Here is a 15554-nt window from a genome sequence, read left to right on the forward strand (position 1 = left end):
TATTCAGATTTTTATTTGAATTAAACACAATTTATTTACAGTTTGAGGCTGCCAAGTTCACTAATATCATGTTCTATGAGTCATTTATTCACCTTTAAGATATAAATAAAGGCTTCTGCATATTGCAGAGTAATACAAGATACCACTTGGTATCAGGCAGCCTCCATCAGCACTGTGAGCATACACCTTGTTATTCTGTAAAAGGGCAGGTTCTGCACCCTCAAACTTCTCAACTGAATTTGATAATTCAGCTCCTTAGCACAGGAAAGTGCCAGCAGACACAATGCTGGCACAGAGATTATCTTGCTTTCCCACAACTGCAGTTATTCTCTTGCTTTTCTGACGCAGTCAGTGAGGTCAGCTGCATTTGGTTTTCTCACATTTTTTTAAGCAACTTCCTCAGCCACCACAAGCTGAAGTTTCCTACTCCTTTGCTGGTTCTGTGTAAGAGGTGCAGCCTGAGCCCTGAAGATATCAAAGCATTCAAGAACTGAAATCTGGGTCAATAAAGACAAAACAGTCAGCAAGTAGAACTTAGGTGTGATATGTGCTTGGTGAGAGCAGACTTCACCAGCCTCTAAGGCTGAAGCCTTGTTACAGCAAACTCAAATTAGGGATCAGCAGCACAAATCAGCAGTGCCTCTGGCATGGCAGCTCAGTCCTGAAGGATTCCATATTTACACATGAAAAGCTCCCTCTCTCTGCTTGCCTCAGGTGCAGAACACAGGCAGGGAAGATGACACTGCACTTACCCACAGATTTGCTGACACCACAGCCCAGGGACTGTGCAGGGTTTGTGCTCAGGAAGTCAGCTCTGCATGGACCCAGAGGGGTGCAGCCAGTGCTGGTTAAATTCCAAAGGTTGTGAGGAGCCAGCTCTGCAGGTACCAACATGCAACACCTTGCAGTGAGCAGAGAGCACGGAAATGAGCGTGCAATAAATGCCTGCACCAAGGGCTCAGCTTACACTGCACAGCAGAAGCAGCAAAAGCCCCTCTAACACATTTGCAGAGATTCAAACCAACCTGCTGAGAAGATGTTCACACACTCAAGATGTGAATATTCATACTCAGAAGGGCACTTGTATTTTATATTTATTTAACCACTGCTTGGTTATAGAATTCCCTTTTTTTTTTTCAAGAAGTAGGTCACCTTCCAGTCTTCTGCAATAAAATGTTTAGGAAACCAAGGCACATGACTATCAACAGGACACAGCTTGCTGGAGATGGCATATATAAAAGCACACATCCCTCTGCTCCCACACTGCATTGTACAAGTCTGCATTTTAAAAGCAGTGGCTCCCCATAAACAGATCACAGAACCCCAGAATGGTTTGGGGTGGAAGGGACCTTAAAAATCCCTTTGTTCCACCCTGCTGCCAAGGGCAGGGGCCCTTCCACTAGAACAGGTTAGTCAGTATCTGGATTGGGTTTGAATTAAGAATTCCATCCTGAGAGATTGCACTGAAACCATGCAGAAAACACAGGCTTGCACAAGGCAAGTGCAGCACACAGGACTCCAAAGGCATTCCTGCTTGGAAGACAACTCATCCTGATTCAGGCACAGCATGTCTACATCTAGACAGCTCCTGCTGAAACATCTCTCAAGTCCAGAACCACATTTCCACATTTGTGCTTAATAGCAACAAAAAATAAATAAAAACAAAAACAAAACAAAACAAATATATATACACATAAATATAGCAACATCCTGGAAAAAAAAAATGGCAAAGAGGTTCCCCATTAAAACCAGACCAGCACCAACTGGAAATAAAGACCAGCCCACTCTCCAAACTCTTCAATATTTTGCTGCTAATAAGAAAAGTCAGCAGGCAGGAAAGGAAGAGTGGTGGTAAGGCAGTCCCAGAAACAGCATTTCAGCTCTCAGAGGCTGAAACAGAAATCCTAATCCCAATTTGGAAAAAGCTAAAAAAGGCATTTTGTGTTAAATTAATATAATTCACCTGAAGATCACTCAGCTTGACTGAAATATTACAGTCAATCCCCAATACCAAAGCACTGGCACACACTGAAGGGTTTTTGGTCACAAATCTGGAGTAAGGACACTCAAGCCTCTACTGCCGGACTCCAGAGTTAATCCCTATAAGGAGTCTTATTAATGCCAACTCATTATCTTGTCATTGGGGCTGGAAAAACAGCACATCTTCAAAAAATCCAAGTCTCTTTTGAGGATTTGAATGGCTCATTTTAAAGTATAAATCTGTAAATCACTTTTCTTTCCATATTTATAGCAACAATGTTTGATAAATCTTTTCACCTGAGGACCATGGGATGGCAAGGAGCCTTTTCCAAGGGCTTTAAGGAGTCATTGCTCCCTGTGCACAGGCCATCCTGTGATCTGGTGTTTGGCAGAGTACTGAGAAAGGGGAAAAAACTGCTCATACTTCAACATATTTAAAGCAGCAGCTTTTTGGATTTCCACATAGAAATTGAAGCAACAGTCAGTGTAATTGCAACACTGTATTTCAATAACTCTAAATTATGTGATTAAATGCCCAAACAGTCAATGTTCAGAGAAATGCTGGGTGACTGGATCTCGTGTCTGCAATGAAGAGTCTCCTGTCAGTCTCAGAACAGTTTATGCACTCAGTCATGTCCCAGTGGAAGCAACTCCTGCACCCTCCAAGCAGAGTGGGAGCACTGAACACCCAATCCCAGATCCAGGAGGAGATCCAAGGGCAAAGCCATGCCCACTTCCCAATACAGGAGTGAGGGGAGGTTAGAGAGATGAACACTGCAGGAAAACATTGCAGGAGCTGCTAAAGGCTCCTGAAAGCCACTGGCACAAACACAATGTGGACACTTCCATCAATGACAGGTAAGACAATTCTTCCAGCTCTACATTTGTGACTTCAGAGGGATTTGTGCACTGACCTCACAGCTGTCCCATAAGATGGGAATCCACCCTCCAAAATGGGAAAACCTCAACATCTGGACACTTAGCCTGGCTTCACACACAACTGACCTCTGCAGGATCAGCCTCTATAATCAGGCACATTTCAGGATGTGTTGAAAGAACAATAAACTTTCCTAATATTCTCCAGTATCCATTTCAGGCCTCATCCTTCCAGTAGAGCTTAATTAATATTCCTGTGTGTACAACAGCCCCACTAATATTCAGACAGAACCCTGAAAAGTCCAAGGACAATAAGACAAAATACAATACAATCTCCCAGTAAACTGATCAATATTTGCCAAAAATACTTGTCTGCAAAAGAAGAATGCTACATGGAAGCTGCTGCAGAGCTATCAGTGCAATTCAAGCAGAACACGCCTTTTCCTGTCCTCTATAATCTGATCTAGCACTTGCAGAAATGCCACAGAAAAAGCTGTGATCCATAGGTGAGTGCATATCCTGGAATCCTTATTGTATCACCTGTGCCTGCAGTTCTGTGCAAATATGGACAAAAATAAAGTGTCCTCTCACATGAATCTCACATCTCTGCAGCTTTCTGGCTTTAAAATACCCAACATTCACTTCAACTGCAAGTAGGGCAATAAATATCTGTCTGAAGATCAACAACTGCTGGTAGCAAAGATCAAAACCCACCCAAAAGTTACCTTCAACAAGAACAAACACTGAACACATTCAAAGCTTATCACACATCTGAGGATCTCATCACACTCTTCCATTCTCAGAGAACAATAAGACTCCTGGAGAATACTTCAAAATGCTTCTCTGTTAACAGCTCTCACAGCAAGTTCAAGAAATGCCTGACATGAGAGGGAAGCACAGGCTACTCTCACTCACAAGGGCCCTGCTCAGGGTTCCCAGCACCAAAGGCTGCTCAGCAAAGCTCCAGGAGAGCAGCAAACCCTCACAGCACACTCTGAAAGCTCAGCAGCACAAACAGAACAGGCAGGACATGCCCAGGTAAGTCAGCCTGCATGCTGCAGAAGGGACAGAGTGGCTGTGTTTATCCAAGTCACTTCAGATTTTTACCGGAAACCAAGCACTGAGGGGAAATGTGAAATGTTAATGAGGTGTCAGGTGTTGGGCTGATTCAGACTCCATCTGTAACTCAGCCCTGCCAGCCTCCTGAGAGGCCAGAGGAGAAACGAGCCTGGGGGATGCAGGAGAGGAGCCTGAGGATGACCAGAACCTCCAGTGTGAGTTACAGAACAAGCACCTGAATAAGTCTGGTTTGTAATAAAATGTGAGGGATTATAACATCAACCACCTGGGAAGCACTGAAGTGGCACATACTGCACTAAGCTGTAATTAGCTTTTCCAGTTTTAAAGCACTACACAAGCATGACCTAATGAATTTTCATAAATGCTGCTGCTAGTGGCCAGAAGGCCCCTATTTTTATACCAAGGGAAATAAATCATATTGGCCATCCCATGACCACTTGAGTTAACAAAATGAGGAAGGACACTCCAGTGAACTAGACATGGAAATGCTGATTCCTAATTCCATTAAAATACAACCAAGTTCTTTTTTTTTTTTGCTGCTATAAAAAGATCTCATTGTTTCCTTAGGCTCCCAACATCATCAGTAAAAGATCCTGGAGGAAAACAAAAAAGCAAGAGAATTTTCACAAGCCCTCACAAATGTACATATATGTTGATGTTTTAACCATATTATTGCAGAAATCTCAATTTTAAACCTTTTTTCTCTACCCAGGCTACAAATGGCTTCTACACATTCTTGCTGCGTTTTTTCCAGAATTTATGTGTAAATTTTGACATTTTTCACTCCTTAACCATCACTGCTCCATTTTCCATTTGCTCACCTCTGCCTCTGTCCCAGAGTGTCCTATTCCCGTGGCAAACACTTCCCCACTGTTTCTGCCTGTGCTCTCTCAGTATGAGCCACGTTTTTCAGTCTGAAAAGAAGTGAGAGCAGATCCAGCCCAGTAATGCTCCTCTACCACCTCAGCCCCAGAGCTTTACACTGGTTTTGTGCCACTTTTCCCTCTCTCCTACTCATCTAATCACTGCTGCTATCTCCCATCATATTTTTTTGCCACAAGCAGCTAAACTGGAAGCAGAACAATATTTTCCTCTTTTCCCCCATTCTACAGTGTAAAAAGTTTTCAGTCTGGAGCCTTCACTCAAGAGTCAGTACTTGACACGCCTGAACTGTCTGTGTCCCTCCCAACTTCCCCTGCTCTGCCTCCTGACTGGGACACGCCTGGCACTCCCTCCTTAACCATTTGTGTCCCTCCTGTCACAGCACAGGAACTCTCTGAGCACCCCCTCAGGTACAGCAAGAATCCACATTGCTGCAGGAGCTTCCCTCTGCTCTGCTGCCCACGTGGAGCTCTGGGGTAAAACTGAGACTTCATGCTTGGCCAGCACAGATCACAGTGCCTGCACTCAACACAATGACATCATTCAGCTGCCTTTTTTTTCTTTCATGTTTATAACTTGGCATAAATATGTCCAGCTGAGATTTTGAAAGGATTTAGGAAATAAAGTAATATAGGAATAAATAAAGCATTTATCTTGCTTTCAAAAATTATTAGGATAGTACTGAACGATTAAGAGCACCTAAGAAATATTCCTGAGTTTTACCTAAAGAACAACATGATAAACATACTTTTGCAGATAATTACACAGATTTAGGGATTTACAGAAAAAAGCAACAGCTTTCTTTGTGTAAGGTTCAGAAGAACAAATTCTTCACTACCCTCTTCACAACCCACTTAAAGTGAAACTCTGCACATGTTTCAGTTATGGAAAGAAGCCACTTCCCAGGGCCTCAAGATGACAGAACAGTAACTGCTCCCTTCCCTTTGCTACACAGCCCCAAGTCACTAAACATGTTTAATCGAAGACAAAACTGTTTTATTGAACAGATTTTAAGCAGATCCCTCCAGCACAGCAATTACACCCCTAGAACTCACATTTGCACCAGAATCTTGACTACACAAGAGCAATTACTCTTTTATGATCACTTGAAGGTGAAACACAAGGAGCACCAGGTCTGCTTAGGAACTTATTTACAGAGCTCAGCCCAGGGCTGGGCAGGTGATAGGGCACTGCAGCACCTGCCCATTCTGCAATCTGCAGAAGGCATTCCATGATCAGGGCAATACATATTTATAGAATATTTACACAACCTCTTTAAGTCAGCCCATGATTACACAACCATTCATAATAGCTCAACAGGAGACATCATGAGCTATTGTTTGGATTCACACTAACACAAAGGTTATTTTTAAGACATAAAAACACAAAGCCACTTATGTTTGAGAGACCTACCAGAACAGATTTAATCTATTTTAAGGTTCTCAACCCCCACAAAACCCTATGCCACTGGTATACACAAGTCTATGAACAAACAACCAAATTTAACTCAAAATTGTTCATTTCTTTTTGCAGCATTTGCATGGGAATGGAGCAAAGGGAGTTCAGCTGTCACACAGTTTGAGCTGCTGCTCAAGAATCAAGAGGTTTCTTTTTCCTTTCCAACCCCACTACTGAATTGTGTCTCTACCCCACTAAAATAAAATTGCGTATTTCATTATATTTCCATTCCATTTTGCTACATTGAAGCTCAGAACTTCAGTGCAACAAAAATCTCATTACATGAGTATTAACACAGACATTCAAAATTAAACAGGAAGTATACAGAGGGAATGTTTGCTAGATTGCTCAAACTGGAATAGAGAAGGGAGTGGTTTTTAAATTCTTCTCATTAACCCATGCATATCTTTTCTTTAAAAATCACATTACTATAAAGCCTGTCTTTTTTTGACAAAGCTTTTTTTTTTCGCTTGGCTTGGTTAAGTTGAGGCACCAGTTAATAAAAGGGTGGTAATAATCATATAGTAAAAATACTGTGCAGGGACCAGCTTTGTTACAAAACCTAAAAGCCCTCAATACCTCAGCTTTCCCACATATGAAATGAGGGCAATTACGTCAGAATCTCTTTTATTACTATTAAAAAAGGGGGGGGGAAGTAGCTAAACACAGCTGTGTGCAACACCACAGAGTAACAGCCAACCAAGCACCCAAAAACGCACACGGAAGCGGCCGGGCCGGCGTTTCAGAGAGAAGCAAGGCAGGAACAAAATCACTCGCGGGCACTTTGAGACACTGAGATGTCTCAAATCTTACCAGCTGGAACTCCCTGCGCCTGTCATAGGCGTGCTGGATGCCACTGTCTGCCCACAGGGCGCGGATGGCGGGCAGGTAGTCCAAAAAGACGCTGGTCTCCACCATGCCCTGCACCACGGTGACCGCGCGCGTGTCGAAGGCCATCACCTTGTCACCGTTGCTCTGGTTGGCAGGGTCCCCCCAGGGGATGTGCAGCTTCTCCCTGGCATCCACCAGGACTCGCACACCTGCAGTGACAAGGAAAGGCACTGTGAGCAGTTTCTCAGCATCTCCTGTTTCACCAGTCCTCAGAGGAACAATGCACCCGCTCTGCACAAAGCTCAATGGGAACGTCCACCCGTAGTGTCCCAAAAACTGACCCAGACCACTGCACTTACAGGTAACAGCAAACCCCAGATCTGCTATCTCAAGAACATGACTACATTAACAGGATTATCCCCACAGTGCAAATTCAATTCCTGAAAAAGTGTTATTTTTAATTACTAACTTTATCCAACCTGTGCTACAAAACCCTTTCACTTGGCTTGAGTACAAAGTACACTTAAAAGTTTATTTCAAAATATGTTAAACCACCTCATTTCTTAAGGTTCTCTACATTTTTTTGTTCTTCTCAACTTGGTATCCAGTTATACCAAATCATACAAAGAATCTCTATCACTGACAGTATTTCTACCGTTGCCTTTCATATTTTCAGAGAGACTAAGACATGTACTAAAATCATTGCACTTGCTAAAAGTATGTTTCTGTAGCTTAAGTGCAAAGGAATTGTATCACCTAAAGGCCTTCCTGCACTTCTGTGGCTGTTTTGGTAAATATTCTCTAGAAGAAAAAGAGTATTTTAAACTTCTTTTTAAAGTCCTTGTGAAAAAATATAAAAACCCATTGTGCTCGTATTGATAAGGTAAATACAGGGAAATTATTTCTAGTACTAAATTTACTGATGAAAAAACAAAACGAAAATTCCGGAAAGAATAAACAACTGTAAAGGCATAGGAAGAGATATAAGGAAATTAAGATGTGGCAACAAATGACTGTTCAGTAACACACTCATTCAGTGCCAAGGTGTTTTGTCAAGGTTCAACCCCCTTCCATGGTTTTTCTCTCTGTCAAAGGCAGGTAACTGTCAAATCTATCTGTGACAGCAGGAAAAGAGCCTCCCACAGAGATGTGCAGTTCCTACATGTAAGTACTTGGAACTTTCACATAGTACCAAGTAGCTTTAGCAACAAACTTTAACCTGGTTGAGATACATGCAAACTTTAACCTGGTTGAGATACATGTGTGTGATTTCTCCTGCCTTCTATTGCTATCAACAGTTTTTCCAGGCTTGATTCATCAGCAGGTTTGTAAAACAACTCTGTTTGAGAATTGCTGGATTTTCAGGGGCTGAGTCTGGCAACACTTTGCTGTTTTGAGAAACCACATTAAGATTCTGTCCAACTATTACACAGTCCAAACTGAAAATCCAAGGAGCAATTTAGACAAGAGAGAAAATGAGTGAGGATGACCAATGAAGTCAGGATGACAGCAGTGAAATCAAGCGTCCACTACTCCCCTAAACCATGTGTGGAGGTTTTGGCAAAGCATCTATGAGAGAGGCTCTGCCTGCGGGCTGAAGTTAATTGATGTGTCAGCCCAGTTTCCAACACAACGGCAGCGATTCCTCCACTGCAGCGAAAAACTGAAAGCACAGGGCTGGGCTCCTCCTCACGCACTTCCAGGTGCATCTTTCCCCCATCCATTACCGCTCATTACTGCACTCGCACTACCAGGAAATCACAGAATCACGGAATCAATTAGATTGGAAAAGACCTCTGAGATCATTCAGTCCAAACTATGACCGAACACCACCTTGTGAACCAGACTTGCCATTAAGTGTCACCTCCAGCGACAGTGACTCCACCACCTCCCTGGACAGCCCATTCCCGCGTCTGAAGTGAAGAAATTCTTTCTGATATCCAGCATAAAGCTCCTCTGATGCAGCTTGACACTGTCCCCTCATCCTATCTCTGGTTCCCTGGGAGCAGAGCCCGACCCCACCTGGCTACAACGTCCTTTCAATAGAGAGCGATAAGATCACCCCTGAGCGTCCTGTTCTTCAGGCTGAGCCCCCTCAGCTCCCTCAGCCGCCCCTTGCGCTCCAGCCCCTTCCCCAGCTCCGCCGCCCTTCTCTGGCCTCGCTCCAGAGGCAGAGCCCGGCACCTCCGGGGCTCAAACCGCTACTCCCGGGGCCGGGGCCGGAGCCGCCCCGCGGGCGGCACCCGGGCGGCGCGGTGACAGCGCCGCGGGCGCGGAGGGGCTGCGAACCGGCCCCGGGGGAGGCTCCGGCGCCGGGACAGCGCGGGAGGAGGCGGCGGCCCCGCGGCTCCCCCGGCTCGCGGGACCCGCCCGAGCCGCCTCTCCCCGCCCCAGCCCGGCCGGGCCCGGCGCTCGCAGGGCGGCCCGTGCCCGCCGCCCTCACCCACCCTTGATCACGTTGCTGTAGATGGTGGCGCGGAACTCCTCGCGGGCCGCGCGGTCCCAGTCCTGCCCGTGGATGATCCGCATCTGCTTGAGGAAGGTGGACTTGCCGCTCTCGCCCGCGCCCAGCAGCAGGATCTTGACGAGGCGCTTCACGTAGGTCTTCTCGCGGTTGAGGCACTTGTCGATCTCCTTGGACTTGCGCTGCTGCTCGGCCTCGCCGCTGGTGAGGAGGCAGCCGGGGAAGCAGCCGGACAGCGCGGAGCGGGACGGCAGGAAATCCGCCATCTTAGCGAGCGCTGCCAGCGAGGGGAGCGCCCGCCCGCCCGCCGCCCAGCGCCGCGCGCGCCCCGCACCGCGCCTGCGCGCCCCGCCACGCCCGGCGTGTGACGGGCGCGCGCCCCGCCCACAGCGCCGGCTCCGCCCCCTCCCCGGCCCCTCACAGGAAATGGCGGGAGCGGAGGGCGGCGGGTCACTCTCAGGGACCCCGGGAGTCACCGACAGGGACCCTCGGGAGCCGCCAGCCCGATCCCCGACCCTGCACACCCCACCCCGTCCCTCAGCTGCCTCACAGCCTTGTCCGAACGCTCCTTGATCTATGACAGGCAGAGCGCTTTTTAACCGGACTGAAATAATTTACTTGTAATACTCTGCCTTTTCCTCAAGAAATGCCCCGAGTCGCTTTGAACTTGAGCTTGAAATTGGGATTTTTTCAGCACCGTTCCTGGCTGTGCCTTTCTGGAGTATTTCTGAAGCCTTTCTGTACCTCCTGGCTGCTCACGAGGAAACAGTGAAAGAACATTCAGGAACAGGGTGCTGCTGTGTAATGGAGTTAAAGGTTTATAGATGCACATGATTTATAATTTTAATGTGCTTTGTAATGGGAAATAAAGTTAAGGTGGAGAATGACTTCATGGAGTCATAAAGGTTTGGAAGAGACCTTTAGAAGATCAAATCCAGCCATCCACCCAGCATCCACAAACCCTCATCACCCAGCACCAGGTCTGGATGTTTCTGAAATACCTTCAGGCACGGTGACTCCACCACCTTCCTAGGCAGCCCCTTCCAATGCCAGACCACCCTAACAGTAATTTTTTTTTTTCCTAATCTAATCTGAATCCCCCATGTCTCATTTTGAGGCCATCTCCACCGGTCCTCTCACCGTAGACAGGCAGAAGAAACTAAATCATAGAAACAGAATCAATTAGGTTGGAAAAGATGTCTCAGATCATCCAGCCCAATCTGTGGCTAATCACCTCTTTGCCAACTGGACCATGGCACCAATTGCCACATCCAGGCTTTCCTTGAGCACCTCCCGGGTGTCTCCACCACATCTCTGGGCAGTCCATTCCAATGTCTAATTACACTTTCTATGAAGAAATTTACCATAATGTCCAATCCCAACCTCCCCATGAGCAGCTTGAGGTTGTTCCCTCATGTCCTGTTCCTTGTTCCCCGGAGCAGAGCCTGACCCCCAGCTGGCTGCACCCTCCTCTCAGGGGTTACAGAGTGAGAAGGTCCCCCCTGAACCTTCTTTCCTCCAGGCTGAGCCCCCAGAGTTCCTTCAGCAGCTCCTGGTGCTCCAGCCCCTTCCCAGCTCCATTCCCTTCTCCAGACATGCTCCAGCCCTTGGATCTTCTTCCTGAACTGAGGGCCCCAGAACAGGACACAGGGACTCCTGTCCCTGGCTTCTCATTAGTATGTTTAGGAGTGAAGATGAGAGGAGATCTCATTAATGCATATAAATGTCTCCAATGGGATACATATATACGGGAGATATATATATAATGCATATAAATATCTCAAATCTGGGACCAAGATGATGGTCCCAGATTCCTCAGTGGTACCTAGTGACAGGATGAGGAGCAATGACCACAAACTAAAACAGGAGATGTTCCACCTCAACATGAGAACATGAGGAAGAACTTCTTTCTGTGGAGGGAGCAGAGCCTTGGAACAGCTGCCCAGGGAGATTGTGGAGTCTGCTCCCTCTGTGGAGACTTCCAACCACACCTGGACCCGTTCCTGGATGACCCTGCTCAGGCAGAGGGGGTCGGGCTGGATGATTTTGGGAGGTCCCTTCCAATTTTAACCAATCTGGGACTCTGGGATTCCATGGAAACGAGCCCTGTGGCTGCGGGGAAGCTGCGGCCCGGGCAGGTCAGCCCCGGGGCAGGGGGGCAGGATGGTGCTTGCCAGCTAAGCAGGTTTTGTTCTCGCTGCAGAAAGAGAATCGTTTTGTTAAAATACTTGGGAAAATCGGCACGTCCTTCCTCTCTGCCTGGCTGAGAAGAGCTCCCCGGTGCTGCAGGGCTGAGCAAACAGCCTGGGGCCGAGCTCTCCTGAGGCACAGTGAGCTAAAGAGAGTGGGACTCCTTTTCTGATACTGAGTTAAGGGAGCAAAGACTTATTTTCAATGGTAACCCTGCATGTGAGGGGTAGAACAACTCATGGGCTGAGGAACCTGCAAGGACTGAAAATCCCAAGGACTGAAAATCCCACACTTCATTCAACCCAGCCCTAAGCACTGCTATTCTTTTAGTCATTTGTTTAATAAATTACCTTTAACTACCCTCAGTTACATCATTGTAGTGTAAAGATTGCATTAAACATTTGTCTCTCCTTACATCTCCTAGTCTTTGTCTGCTGAGTTTTCCTCTCAATCTCTTTCTGCTTTTTCCCCAAACATTAATCATAAGTTAGAAAAAGGAAGAAATAAACGTGAAAACTGTGAGGTGAGTTTAGAACAAGGAAATGTCACTTGGCCCCAACTGGAAGGACCTTCAAAATCTCAAATGGGTATCAGTGTTCTGAAATGGGCGTCAGTGTTCTGAAATGGGTGTCAGTGTTCTGAAATTGGTAGCAGTGTTCTCACCTTAGGTTGGTCCCATACAGACATAAACTGCATGGGAATTATTTCACAGGGCCTTACCAGAAAAAAAAAAAAAGAAAAAAAAAAAAAGAAAAAAAAAAAAAAGAAAAAAAAAAAAGAGAAAGCATTTCTTGTAGGAGAACAGGATGTGGTGTAAAATTAATACAAGGAGCATATCCTGGTGCTCTTGGTACAGATGTGGAAGCCAGTCATTCCTGAGCTGTGGTCTCAGTTTAAAATGAAGTTTTAAGATATTTGACTCAACCCTCATCTCACCTCCCTAGCTGCAGAGGACTCCTGAGTTTCTACAATCATGTCAGTGCTGGGGAGTTCTTGACCTCTCTTTTGCTTTTTTGCTCTCCCCTTCAGTGAGGAGGTCTCCAAAGCTCCATTCCTGTGTGCTGGACCAGCAGCCTGGATCTCAGCCTGGATCTCAGCCTGGCTCTCAGCTGCTGCCCTGTGCAGGGGCTGTTCCTGCCCTGTGGAAAGGCTGTTCCTGCCCTGTTCAAGGGCTGTTCCTGCCATGCAGAGAGGCTGTTCCTGCCCTGTGGAAGGGCTGTTCCTGCCCTGTGGAAAGGCTGTTCCTGCCCTGCCCAGGGTCTGTTCCTGCCATGCAGAGAGGCTGTTCCTGCCCTGTGGAAGGGCTGTTCCTGCCCTGTGGAAAGGCTGTTCCTGCCCTGCCCAGGGGCTGTTCCTGCCATGCAGAGAGGCTGTTCCTGCCCTGTGAAGGGGCTGTTCCTGCCCTGCTCAGGGGCTGTTCCTGCCATGCATGTCCGTGTTCCCTGGAGGGCTCAGCACCACCCAGCTCAGCTGTGAGGCCAGCTGCATCCTCCCACCCCAGAGCCAGGCTTCATCACTGAGGCAGGGTGCACAAGGTCTTTCTCTGCCTGGCTTTTTTCCTTCCTCTTTGCCGCTGCTTTCCTCGGCTTTCCTGGAAAGCCCAGGGATGACGGGAAACGAATGCTGCCCGTTTGTGCTCGCAGCCCTTCCCATGAGGCTGCTGAGGAAACTCCTCATTTTCAGTGCTTGTGCCCCAACCAGGCAGGACAATGGACTCTGGAGATATTCCTTTAACCATTGCCGTGCTGGCAGAGCTGAGCTCAAGTCACGCCTCTCTCTATGCCACTGTTCACACATTTTTATTTTTATTTTTGGCAAACTGCTTTGAAATCTGCCTGGAAGGAACTGCGTGCTAAAACCGAGCCCCCACTTGTCACTTGCTTCACTTACGTTACCCCTTCCTTCCCCTCAGGGCGTCCCCAGCTTCCTTACATAGAAAGGTGGCTTACTCACCACATGCCTTTTGTGTTGGATGATTCAACTTTCTGATGTGTGAAAAAGGGGCAACCACGTAGGAAATGTGACCTTTTAAAGACAGGGGGGGGATTCCCTCGGCAGCGCTTTCCACAGGAGGAACTCTGGAGAATTGAGAGTGGATCTGTTGAGAGCAATCACAGCTTGTGGGGCTGCACAAGGAGACCAGAGGGATAAAATCCAGCTTTCAGCAGAATTTCCCCAGCCTGGATATGCTCTTTGTGAGAGGCTGGCAGGGATCTGTGGGATCTGGAGAGCCCATGGACACTCAGCATTGCCCTGTGATGATGTGATGTGATGTTTGTATTTCCACTACAGCATCATTCACCCTCTGCGTGGGGTAGAACACCTATGGAAAATTGCAGCTACATAAATACCACTGCATTTACCATACAAAACAGGAGGTTAAGGGGACTCCCCAGGGAATGTCTTTCTGCATTATCTGGGGAGCAGAAAGGCCAGGGTGAAAGTGGGGAGTCACAAATCTGGAAGGAGCCTGCATGGCTGCTGCTGGTGCTCTCCACCACTTTCCTGCTGTTCAAGTCCCTTGTTTTCTTGACCAACAAATTCACACATCAGCCAGCCAGGCTGTGTCAAGGACTGGAGAATTCTTTGCTTTCCACAAGTGTGGGTTTCGTGATTAGAGGCCCAGGAGTGTCTGCCCTAGACAAGCCTCTATAATCTGATTTAAATGCCTCATGCTTCATGTGGCAGATCTGCCAAGAGCATTAACTGGGGTGGTTCACCTGGGCACAGGTGAAATCTCAGTTCATGTGTGTTGGTGCTGTGGGTCACTCACAGATGTTAATAAAGCTGAATTTACCTTGGACATCTTGTGGAAATTACACAAAGTAGCTTTATAATACAGGAATATCCATAAGCTTTATCATAGCTTGTCAGAGAAGACTAGAAATAGAAAAAACCCACACCTGACCTGTGAGGGGGTGTTTGGGGGATCGGAAGGATTTAAAATTATCGGAATCTTTGGAGCTCAGCAAGGCTGAAGAGCTCACACCTCAGCATGAGCTTCTCAGGGCTATTTTTCCTGGATCTCCTGCAAGACCATTTTATTTTTGAACTAACTTGAAGACCCAGATTTCAAATGTGTCTCTTATATTCCTCAGTGGAACTGGTAAAGTCAGCATTTTGGGATGAAACAACCATTTTTATTCCTTTAAGTAAGTGGGACATGGGAAGTTGTTGGTAGTTGATCCTTTACTTAGGCCAGCGTTAGCACCACACCTGGAGTATTTCTGAGTCCTTTTACCACCACTTGTGTAACAGACCAAGTTTGGTTTTAAACTGGAAATGGTTCAGAGGAATCATTGTAGACTATGACAAGTTGTCCTATTTTGCCTATCAAACCAAGAAAATGAGCTACATCTTTTTATGTGCTCCTTACTCTGATATCATCTCCCAAAGAATTCCTTGCATGTTCTCCTGGCAGTATCTGTCTCTCTAAGAGATGGATGGAAGCACTTTGGTTCACTGGCATCATCAAAATGCCTGCTTGCCTTTGCTGTCCTTTCTCTTGCTTCCTAACTCCCCTCTGAACTCCTTTTCTCCTCCCTTTTGCCTCCAGGACCCGCTGTGCTACTGGAGTTTGTCACTCCTGGCCTTTCAGAGGGGCACCAGGATCTGAGCTTGGTTTGGCAGAACAAAACAGCACTTCAGACCCTGAATTATGAGACACTGCAAACATGAGGAGCTCCCCTCCTGCTCATTTGGCCATCAGCTGATGCCTTGAAGCATGAGGATAACTTGGGCACCAGTGTGGGATGACAGGTTACTCATCTGAGAGGAGCAGTGTCTGATCAGC

The 15554-nt window shown here is 46.8% G+C and overlaps 1 protein-coding gene across 1 annotated transcript in view; it reads right to left on the minus strand.

Moving 5' to 3' along the window:
• Positions 1–9851, minus strand: part of GNA13 (G protein subunit alpha 13) — a 29620-nt gene extending 19769 nt beyond the window's left edge. The window contains exons 1-2 of the mRNA XM_059485583.1: positions 9555–9851; positions 7090–7316 (exon numbers count right to left, since the gene is read on the minus strand). Coding sequence (XP_059341566.1) covers positions 7090–7316; positions 9555–9837 — 510 coding nt within the window. The 5' untranslated portion in view covers positions 9838–9851. The remainder of the gene's footprint in view (positions 1–7089; positions 7317–9554) is intronic.
• Positions 9852–15554: the final 5703 nt, after the last annotated feature.

Source organism: Ammospiza nelsoni, chromosome 19, assembly GCF_027579445.1.
Source record: "Ammospiza nelsoni isolate bAmmNel1 chromosome 19, bAmmNel1.pri, whole genome shotgun sequence".
Classification (NCBI taxonomy): domain Eukaryota; kingdom Metazoa; phylum Chordata; class Aves; order Passeriformes; family Passerellidae; genus Ammospiza; species Ammospiza nelsoni.